At 41.1% G+C, this 11,627-nt stretch overlaps 1 protein-coding gene across 1 annotated transcript; it reads left to right on the forward strand.

The window, feature by feature from the left end:
- Window positions 1-5,076: 5,076 nt before the first annotated feature.
- AARD (alanine and arginine rich domain containing protein) lies at window positions 5,077-8,860 on the forward strand. The gene is made up of 2 exons (XM_063300272.1): window positions 5,077-5,419; window positions 8,628-8,860. The coding sequence occupies exons 1-2, from the start codon at window positions 5,195-5,197 to the stop codon at window positions 8,766-8,768; spliced, it is 366 nt and encodes a 121-aa protein (XP_063156342.1). The 5' UTR covers window positions 5,077-5,194; the 3' UTR covers window positions 8,769-8,860.
- The last annotated feature ends 2,767 nt before the right edge of the window (window positions 8,861-11,627 follow it).

Consider the following 11,627-nt stretch of genomic DNA (forward strand, 5'->3'; position numbering starts at 1 on the left):
GCAGGAAACAATAACACAAGCTACATTCTCCTCTGTAATAGATAGCCTTGTGCTGACTCCCCCCCCCCCCCCATTGTTTCAGTCATCCAAAGGCATGCTATGATGTTCTGGCATGGGTTGAGTAAGTGGTTGTACACCGTTTCCCTGATAATTAGTCTCACAACAATTGGCTTCATAGCCAACAGGTAGGTACTATCTTCAAGAATTACTGGAGAAATAATGACTCTGATGTAAGTGATTGCTGAATTACTGGGGACAAGTTCCCCCACATCCATGAATGTGGAATTTGCAAAAATGCATCATGGTGCATCCTGCTGCGTTCTGCTGTGTCCAGTCACCACATAGATGAACTGGTCAGTGTGATTCACAGTGCCCTGCAGCAACATAAAGTAGAACTGCTTTCAGTTTATTACCTGCTCCCACAAGGCAGATGGTGCACAAATTGGAATAGGGCACCCATCCACAGTTCCAGTGCTGTGTTCTGTGGTGATCTGTGGACAAAAAGCCGTTTGTTACATATGCAGGCAGCTTTTACTATAGATTCAGGTTCTTTATTGCAGTCTTCAACTGAAATAAAACAGTTAAACATATTTGAGACTTAGTTTATTCACTTATCATTCTTACTGAACTTTATTTAAATCTTTCCTAAAACACAAGATGAAAAGATTTACAGTAGCCAAAAACATATGCATTATCTTGTACCTTTATAATACAATATCACTCTACAATCAAAGGAAGCTACGGAGGAATTTTAAGAAATTTCTCAACTGCAGCTTACATTGTTTAACCTTGGGGAGGTTTATTCTGGGCCTCGTAGGCCTCTGCTTGTCTAACCAGTTGAAAATATGTGCACAACGTAATACTGTTGATGTCTATTGTAGAAAATAAAAAGATGTTGATCTAGTAGCTCCCAATTAATTTCAGTACTAAACTCATTAACAATTTTATAAGCTTTTTGACTGCAAACAGATTGATCTTCTGATTCATTGTAAATCATTTATGATTCAATACTCACAAGCACTCAGCATCCTAATGAGACTACATCTAGCAATAGTTTAATATTTCAGTTTTTCTGTTGAAGGACATGGGATCCAGACCAAATAAATCTGATTTTCTGAAGCTTTAAACATTACAAAGAGAAACAAAAATTGTATGATAAGAGTCACAAATTCTTGGTAACATTCCAAACACAAGAAGCAAATGCTAAAATAGCTTGCCCCAAAATCTGATGTACAAAATTGGGGGAGGGGGGCGGTAATATAAATCTAATTAATAATAATAATAATAATAAAAGGTTTCCCATAAAAAATCAAAGAAGGAAAGGAGAGTGAAAGAATAAGGAAAGAAGAGAAAGAGTAAGTCTTATCTAAAAGTATTAGAAAACAGATCAACCTCTCAACAGAATGAATGAAAAGTAAGCATAAGGAAAGAAGATATGGAAGGCACTTGAAATAAAAAATAATTCAATTTCTGACAATGCTACAGTGGTGGTGGAGTTATGTTGATAGAATGGAAAAAAGGATGCTTGGTGGAATGATGGAGTAAAACGGCTTTGGATAATGACTCAACTTTAATTATAGAACTTTTATGTGGTTATACGTTTGGTTGCTAAATGTAATATATGTATGAAGTAGATAGAGCATAGGTGAGACTAAAGGGAATGTTTAGTGTGATGTCCCATTGCTTGTTCAATGTGTTTATGAATGAATGTATAAAAATGCTTGTGGTATTGTTAGAGGTGTTCTGGTCAGGGACGTGCAGGTATTCCTTGGTTAACCACTTGTTCAGTGACCGAAGTTGTGACAGCACTGACAAGTGGTATTTAAGATCAGTCCTCAAAGTTCTGGCTGTCACAGAGGCCCCACGGTCACGTGATTGTGATCTGGGTGCTTGGCAACTGGCTCCCTCTTTGGGGGGAGATGGTAGCAAATTTGTCACCGCCCATCTCCTCCCACTGGAGGGATTTAAACGGTTGCAGTGTCCCATGGTCACGTGATCACCACTTGCAACCTTCCCTGCCAGCTTCCCACAAGCCAAGTCACTGGGGAAGCTGGCAGGAAAGGTTGCAAGTTGCCCCCTCTGCTTTTTCTCCCTAACCCCTATGGAGTACGAGATCCCAGGGTTCTCATACTCCATAGCATGCTTGCTCTGCAGCACCCCTCCCCAGCCTGCATGCACTTGCCGCAGCACCCCCCTACCTCACTCTGTACTGCTCAGCCACCCTCTACCCTGCTCGTGAGCTGCCTGGGACTTGCAACTTCCAGACAGCTCCCCCAGTGACTTGGCTTGTGGGAAGCTGGCAGGAAGTCTCAAGTCGCAGTCACATGAGGTCCTTGCTTAATGATGGCAGCGGGATTTATATGACTGCCCATCTCACTTGCATGTGACTCTGGGCAGCATATACATTTAGAACAAAACTATTTTTTAATTTATTTATATTTATTTATATATCAAATTTAGTCACTGCCCATCTCACTCAGAGAGCGACTCTGGGCAGTTTACAATAAAATTCACAAAGTATCACAAAATTCAACCATTAAAACCAATTTTAAAAAGTTAAAAACTACAATAACAAAAAAAAATACAGGGGGGAGTGCAATCTAAACTTACATGCAGTGCAACCACTTAATGGGCTCCACACTTCCATGGGATCCCCAAGCCCAATGTTACATCCAGGTTTTGAGGGCCTTCCAGAAGGCCAACAGGATTGGGGCCAATCTCACCTCAGGGGAAATGATGTTCCAAAGGTCAGGTGCCATGGCAGAAAAGGCTCTCTTCCTGCATCCCACCAAATGAAGCTCCTTGACCAACAGGACCCACAACATGCCCCTCTGTCCAGACCTGATGGGGTGGGTAGATGAAATTGGGGAGAGGCAGTCCCTCAAATAACCTGGCCCCATGCCATGTAAGGCTTTAAAGGTCATAACCAGCACCTTGAATTGGATCCAGAAGCAAACTAGCAATCAATGCAGCACACAGGGTGGAGGTGTAACATGCAGTTCTAGGAGCACACATAACTGCTCGCACTGCCGTATTTTGCACCAGCTGAAGCTTCCCATTACCGCCCCTCTATAGTGCATTATAGTAATCCATTCAGGAGGTGACTAGGGCATGAGTGACTGAGAGCAGAGCCTCCCAATCCAGGCATGCATGCCATGGTGAAAGATAATGCCATGGTGTTGTCTGAAAACCTGAATATTTGCAGTGAATGTTATATCAACTGTATGATGCAACAAGGAGTATGAATCTGAAAAATAATCTATCAAAGCAAAGGAGGTTGTGTTTAACACGTCAACTGCTGGCCAGGGAATTCTGGGAGTTGAAGTCCACACATCTTAAAGTTGCCAAGGTTGAGAAACACTGCTTTACACTGGTATCTGTTGACATGCTGCACGAGGTACAAACATGAAGCCCAGACTTCTTTTCAGAGGCCTAGTTTTACAGAAACACAGGGCATATAAAAGGCTTCACATACAGGACTGTCCTCAATACCAAGAGAAAAGTCAAATCCAGTCTTCTTCAACCTGGTGCCCTTTAGATTTTGTTGGACTACAATACCCACCTTGGCTTGCAAATGATGGGCACTGTAATCCAATACAGCTGGAAGATACTGGGTTGGAGAGGCAGGTGTGATCCAATCTTTGCTTAGTCCAGCCTTTTTTAAAGAGCCATTCAGTAGAAGCAATCTGTTTACACAAGTTTCTAACTTCCTTTTCCCTCTCACACAAGATAAACCCACCAGCAGCTGCAAGAAGAAAAAAGTCTGCTGACATTAATAAAGATTTCCTGAAGAGCTCCTACAATTTGTGCCCTTCTTTTCTTCCAGTTTATAGTCTGGTACATTATCTTCAGTTCATTTCCACAACAAAAAGTCTTGCATTCTTGCCTTAATAGGTTTGACCTTTTATTCCAGCCTTGGCTTTTTGCATAATAATTGCACTTGTGTGCTTGTCAACCTTTTTATTCATTCCGGATTATTGTGGGTGCCCTTGAAAATGGACAAATGTATGACAAGTTCCTATAGTTTCTTTTGTGGCCTTGTAAGTTTTAAATTGCAAGGCATGGGGGTAAAAAATTACAATTTGGCCTATCTTAAATCATGGAGAGGAGACAGGGTGTGCATGTGATCTTGTTTACCTGTTTCTGCATAATAAGAGCCTGCTTAAAAAATGCACATTTTTCTCGATCTCTTTCTTTAACAACTGGTATGCTTAGTCACCCAATCAAATTGGCTTGGTACCCATATGTGTCTTGCATGAACCTCAGTTTAGGGATGTGACGATGAATTAGGACCAGACTTCAAAGCACCATTGACTTTCCTGGTATAAAGTACTCAGCAACCGCATCTGCAATATCTTAAATACAGAGCATCCTTCTGAACTGATGTGATTTCTAACTTGCCAAAGAAATACTTCTGTTGAAATGAATCAGTTGAAAATTCTTTGATTGCATGACACCAGAGCAAACGCCTACAGTTGTGGGATTAGGCTGCTGGCAAAAGTGTCAAGATATATACAGTGGTTTTAATACTGAATGCAGTTGATTTGGAAATTAAGAACACATGGCTTAGGAATGAACTTCAGTGGAAATGCTTCACCATAAGAAGACTTGAGTTTCTAGGTCTCAGAACTCAGGATTTTCAATTTTCACTGGGTATTCAGGGACCAAGCTGTTGAAAATTAGTTTGGGGCAACCGATTTTGTATTTATTGCTATGGATTTTCCTTGGGTTTGAGCAGGCTTGGTTTGGGAATTATCTTGCTGTGTTATGACTACAGTATGGTAAAGTATGCAGATGAGCTGGCTAAAAAGCACAATGGAAATGAGAGTAATCCATCCGAGAACAACAAACTATCATTGCACTTAGGAGTGAAATGTCCTAGATTGTGCTTTTCCTTCCAACTCAGCATGAGTGAAAGGGGTGGAGAGGGAGAGAGAAAGAGGAGAGATTGATTCCCACAGGGAGAGATGTTGCTCTTTGCCCCTGTCTACCTCCCACTTCTCTCCCACTTTCTTTGGAATGATATTCAGAGAGGGGAGGGGAGGATGGGCTTTCTGCACACAGGAGCCAGGGCAGCTCAAGGCTAGGAAACAATAAGCACAGGGAAGAGGAGAGTGTGGGAGGCAGGCTGGCAGAGATCTCTTCTTGAGGCTTTGCTGCGTCTCTCCACTTCTCCCCATCCCAGCCTTGCCCAATGAAACCAGAAGAGAATGAAGATACTTTTTCCAGCTTTTTGCTGGAGGACATAAAGCAGAGGCTGCTCCAAGCTTTCCAAGGGCAGACAACCAGGGTAGCAGCTAGTCCCCTGCTCCCTAGACCTGTTGAAGATACGGGCCATGGCAGAAGAGCTATGCCCACTCAAGAGGACCTGCACAGGAGGCACATAGAACAGGGCATAGCCTGGCTTCGTGTAGAATTGGTGAGTGATGTGGGCAAGGGAGATGGTTAGGCATCCTCTCTTGGGGGTATGAAGGGGTGATCTGTAGCCCCAGAGTTGTCCAATGTACTTGTTTTGCTGTTACAAACTTCTGAACCTTTTCTAAGCACTGTACAAATAATATAGTCCCTGCTTCTGTAGACATGGCATAAAAAGATGGGGAGGGAAAATGAACACCAGCAGTGGAACAACAGCCATTTTTAGCCAAAGGATGAATTCATTTGCTCTCCTCCTTGCTGCCTTATCCATGATGATGTTGATGATGATGGATATGAAGCTTTTATATCATCACCAGCATCCCAGCTTGTCAGCTCACTTTAAAGAAAAAAATTAACACAAGAAAAAACTAATGAGGGAAGAGACCACAAAGAATCTTGGTTAGTTAAAAACAGGACCTCTTATTTACTTTTATTTATTTATTTATTTATTTATTTATCGAATTTCTATTACCGCCCATCTCTCCCAAAAGGACCTCTTAGTTTTATCCACTGAAACAGGAACAGTTCAGAGAGGGGCTGGGTCAAATCGTGAAAGAAATACATGTATGTGATTTATCAGTAGAACAGCCTGCTGTAGTCAGAAGATGCACAAGTTGTATTGGGAAGATACTCAAGGTTCACCCATTTTGGCTTTGTAGCAGTGTACATTTTACTAGCTGGGCTCTAAGTTGGTGTATCCAGGTGAAACCACTTTGAAACTGTATATTTTTATGATCAAACTCAGGTGTGTGAAATAAGATTGGTAATAATGGTATTTCTTCCTGGTGTGTTGTCAGGACAAAATGTAAATTGCAGTTCAACTCCTGAGAATGGCCTCTGGTTTTGGGAATATCTATTCATCTTCTGGTGCCGTTTTTAAAGATGCAACAAAGCCCTTGATGCTAGAGAGGCGTTGCTGTGTGTTGACCAACTGACATCATTATTAAAACACACCTAGATATTGCCAAGTTGGTTTAAAAAAAATCTTACCTAGCTCCTTGACAGACCATGTTGTTACTTCTGCTTGAAATGTCACCCTAGTTTCAAAACAACAAGTAACAGCCCAGTGTACCCTCAGCTGCCATTGCTGCTGGCACAAATAGTAATCTATATTTCTTACACTTGTTTATAGTAGATGGACAAAATGTATAGGAAAGAAATCACTACTAGACTGAAATAAGGCTCCTTCAGGAATGTTTTGCTCTTGGCAAGTATTTAATTTTCTTGCAAATTAATTAAAGCAAACATTTACTAAATCCTTCTTTTTTGCTGAGATCTTTTGATTAAAACAATCAGCACCCCCACCCCCATATATCGGCTTAGCTTTTTACTCGGCCTTGAATCAAAGTACTTTCAAGGGTCTGTTTTTTTAGTGCAGGCTTAGAAATACGGCCTGAATAAAGGCAGATGTATGCCCTACTTTTCCTGTGTTTCAGTCTTCATTCTTGGAGAGTGGATTGGTTTCAGAATATTCCAGCTAGTATATTAGAGTTCCATGAATGAAGCAAGGACAATTCCATCATAAAAATAAAAACTCATCTGGAACTACCCAGAGTTTTTACATCAGCCTTTCCCAACCTGATGGTTTCCAGATAACTTGCTGGAAATTATGAAGTTCAAATCCAACACAGTGAAAAGACACCAGGTTGGGGATTCTCAATACTGTTCCAATTTTAATATATGTGCTGCTGAAGCAAGCACAGATTACCTGGTTGGGGCTGTTGATGCTAGGATGTTAAGAGAGCAGTCCTCTTCAGCAGCATCCGTGGGGTGAGTGTGTCAAAATCAGCAGGATGGTGGACAGAACATTGCAAGGCAAATCCTGCCCTTTCTGAGCAAGTGAGCAATGTTGACGTATATACAGAAGGGTTCCTTTTCTATTTTCTGTTCTGCACCTCTATTCCTTCTATGTCTCATACTTTTACTGTAATTTCTTTTTTCTTGTTTTTAATTTATACATTACGAAAATAAAAATAATTAAACAAGGTCATATACGTAGAAGGGGCAGAGCTTGTGCCATGATGCTCCATCCACCATACTGACAATTTTGACTCTCATGCGCATACACACATACCCCACAGTGTCTATTTGGCCTTACTTCTTCATGCTTTACTCCTTTAAATATGAGGGATAATAACTACTTCTGATTTTTAGCCAGGATAGTGTGAGAAGTAAGCTAAGAGCCAACAGCTTGAAGCCCAAGTCGGTAGTTCTTTGAAGAGTCAACACTTTAAGAACACCAAGCACCACACAGCATGTTTGCTACGTCATGGGATGCACAGGAAGACAAAGCTAAGGGGCTGAACCACTGTGGATATCAGAGGCATTTGCACATTCACATGGTTCATGGGAAATCAACCCTTTCATTTGGCTTCCTTCTTATTTTCAGTAAAGACCTTACTTAACCAAGGCATGTCTGGCACACCTTTGACATGTCCTAGACTAGGAGCTGTGTCAACTCAGTGATTTGTCTATGATTTATTGCTGAGACCTGAGTGAGGTGCCTGACAAATAGTTAGAAATCAGGTGTCCTACCTGTGGCCTTAGGATGTATGGAGGAGTAAAGACGCATCCTTGGGAAACTGCCCTTCCTTTACTAGAGGAACGTTAATCATTTGGTAGGATTAGAGAAACTAATTTTTTTCTAATCAAGCTCAGTGCCTGGGGACTGTACCCAGATTGTTTTCTTAGCAGGATCAAAGAAATGGTTTCCCATTGCTTTCTTCTGGCAAAGAGCAGCTATGCAATCCTAGGAAAAGAGGGAGGTGCTTTAAGAAGATGCAGATAGGGGTCACGATTGCAACCTTGAATGCTACAAAGCAAATTCTTGGAATCAAATCCAACTTTATATTTTAACTTTAAGCCCAAAAGTTACTTCAGCATTTTGCCAGTTGGTCACCAATGGATTCTCAGTCACCCTTGAAGTCAAGGGTGCTCAAGCTGTGGCTCAGGATCCATTGAGACTCATAAGTATTATAGTATATTTAGTGTTAGTTCATCCGATTATTAAATCATGCTTCGGATAGAGTCCCTTTACATGTGAGGGCTGGTACAATTGATTCTGGCTTATTAAATGCTGTGAAAAATACATTCTGCTCTTGCTTGAATGTTCTTTTATATGTATTTGCTTATAAACATTTCAGGACCAATAAAGCTTTTCTGGATAGTGATCATCTAGTTGAAAGCAATTACCGTCTTTTGTTTCTTTGTAGCTGGAGATGAAGTTCCAGAACCGGAAACTTGCCAAAACTCTGCTGGATTTAAGCATGGAAATTCAGAGGCTGAGAAATGAAACTGACCTGTCAGCAGCTCTAGAATCAAAAGCTCTAAGCACTGCTGGAAGCCCAGAGTAATAAATTGCATTATGAGACTTCAAATTTAGGATGCAACATGCATCCTTTCACTGGCTGAGAAAAAAATTGAAGACTGGGTTGTACATTTAACTTCAGTTAAATTTCAATATTAATAAGACTTCTGCTTACTCAATTTGATGTCTTCCCAGGAGTTTCAGCTGAAAGAAAGAGACCTACAAAGGATGAGATACCTGCCTCATCTTTCAAATGTAGTCATTGTTTTTATAATGACCAAAAGAGTCACCCCAGATTTGATTGTTGGAAAGATGGCAGGACAACTTAGAAAACTCTTTAAAATAATAGCAATGGTATTAGTTGAATTGTTTTTAATAAATGAATTACACCCATTTCAGAACATGTCCTATATCAACGATCATTTGATAAGCAGGTCACCTATGCATGTGTTCATGCGTTGAAAGTAAATGCGGCCTTAGTATAACTTATTAGTAGCTGCACATTTGCCTTGCAACTTCGGGAAAGAGTAGTTGTAATTAGAAATATGGTGTGTAGACAGAAAGTACTATAACCCTAATTCAAACTGGTGAGAGAGGAGTTGCCACAGCTGGCTTTTCCTTCTAAAAACTTGCAAGCAAACTCATCACAGATTTCCTACTATCTCACTGCAAACTCACACTCAATGTTCTAAGCTGCATGCATGCATACATAGCAGCCATCACATGCCCACGCACAAGACTCTCTGCCATCCCCATTAAAGACAATGAGAGCCGGTTTGGTCTAGCGGTTAAGGTGCTGGGCTAGAAACCAGGAGTCTGTGAGTTCTAGTCCCGCCTCAGGCATGAAAGCCAGCTGGGTGACCTTGGGCCAGTCCCTCTCTCTCCGTCCAGCTCACCTCACAGGGTTGTTATTGGGGGGAAAATAGGAGGAGGAAGGAGTATTAGGGATGTTCGCCACCTCGAGTTACTTATAAAAATAAGAAAGGCGAATAAATAAATAAATGTATTAGCAAAGTGCATTTCTGCAGAGGGGTAACCAAAGGAAGGAGAGAGTGAGAGAAACAATGCGGGAAGCGGGAATTTAAAGACTTGGTGAGGGGGAGAGATTTCCAGCCTGAAAGCTAGGCTGAAGACTGTGAGCCTTCTGCCAGACTCAGGCCAAAGGAGAATTGAACAGCAGTGGGAAAGAAAAGGTGAAGCAAAGAGGAAAGCAAAAGAGAGATGTAACTATTAATTAAAAAAAAACAAAACCACAATTTGGGAGCTTGTAAATCTAAAGTATGTGATGTGCTTTTTTTTCTAAAATATTGCCCCCCCCCCAGCCAACTTCGCTGCTCAGAAGACATCATGACTTTTGCATCTGCCTCCCTGGTTTAGAGGGAATGTTGCTTACACTGCTTTTGCCTTCACAATCTCTACCCACTGTATTAACTCACCCATCACATTAAGTTTTCAACTGTTGAACATGTTTCTTGTTGCACTGCACTCTGGACTTTTCTTTTAAAATAACAACAGCAACACATTTCTTGTAGTATTTTAGGTTTCTGTATTGAATTAACTGAAGGAGCAAAATGTTGAAGTTCAACAAGCTGATAATGTATATATAAAAATCAGTGACTTTTCCTGCCCTTAGTATATTATGTTCCTGTCATGAGTGAGGATGGCGAGCAGGGGGCTCCCATCCAGGCTGTAAAGCGCATGCGTAGTACTGAGGAATTAGGTAGCCATTCAAAGAGACACAGATCGGGCCCGCCTTAGTCTTTGGGGTTTATATGTCTGGGTTTTCCCACGCTTCTTCAGTTTGTTAGGATTCTCTGTTATGTAGCAGTAATAAAACACTAGAGACCTATTCCTTGTCTCAGCGTGGTTCCTAGCTGTTAGGACAGTTCCCAAGGTACTAAATTTTCAATCGTCGTGTAGATTTGTGGTTCTCAGTTGATGGTACATGTACCACAGGTGAGATTCAGAAGCTGTCTTGGTGCCATAAACTAAAGATAAAGGTTTCCCTTGACATTAAGTCCAGTCGTGTCTGACTCTAGGGGGCAGTGCTCATCTCCGTTTCAAAGCCGAAGAACCGGCATTTGTCCGTAGACACTTCCGTGGTCATGTGGCCGGCATGACTAAATGGAATGCCATTACCTGTCCGTCGAAGTCGTCCCTATTAATCTACTCACATTTGCATGTTTTCAAACTGCTAGGTTGGCAGAAGCTGGGACTAGCAATGGGAGCTCACCCCGTCACGCGGATTCAAACCGCCGACCTTCCGATTGGCAACCTCAGCAGCTCAGCAGTTTAGCCCGTGGCGCCACCGCGTCACTTTTTGGTGCCATACAAAGTAGATAATTGAAATTACAATTAAGTCTTTTAAGCTTACCTTAAATGATAAATATAACAACAAAATATCCATTAACATATAAGAATTTGATACCTCTCTAGAAGTTTAAGCTAAAGCAGAGAAAGGAATGTGATACCTACAAAGAATGAATGTCTCCATTATCTTCCAAATGTTATTGTGTTTAGCTTTTTTTTTAACCAAAAGACTCACCACAATCTGATCCCTGGCCAAACCAGAAAGATTTGAAAAACAATCATGAGTTTGTCTTTACTGTGTGGTAGATCCAGATTTTTTGAAATTAGTGATTGGCAAGATTTGATACATGGACGTTTGAGAACCAGTGGACCATGGACATCAGGTAGACACCACAAAGACATCAAAATGATGTTATATGCATCATGGTGTCATAATGATGTCAGGATACATCCCTTGTGTTCCCCAGAGGAAATCAATGCCCTGGATTTAAAATTTATTTTGGATTTCAGAAGCAATTCTGGAAGGGTTAACAAGCTGATGCTTAATTCAAATAAGATAGAAGGAATAGTTGGAGCTGAAGAAATCATAATCCCA

The sequence above is a fragment of the Candoia aspera genome, chromosome 3 (genome assembly GCF_035149785.1).
Source record: "Candoia aspera isolate rCanAsp1 chromosome 3, rCanAsp1.hap2, whole genome shotgun sequence".
In the NCBI taxonomy this organism is placed as follows: Eukaryota; Metazoa; Chordata; class Lepidosauria; order Squamata; family Boidae; genus Candoia; species Candoia aspera.

Excerpts from the sequence above, each read along its gene's own strand:
- AARD (XM_063300272.1), top strand. The coding sequence starts at position 5,195 with ATGAAACCAGAAGAGAATGAAGATACTTTTTCCAGCTTTTTGCTGGAG. Across the intron at positions 5,420-8,627 it reads CCTGGCTTCGTGTAGAATTG|CTGGAGATGAAGTTCCAGAA; the intron begins GTGAGTGATGTG and ends GTTTCTTTGTAG.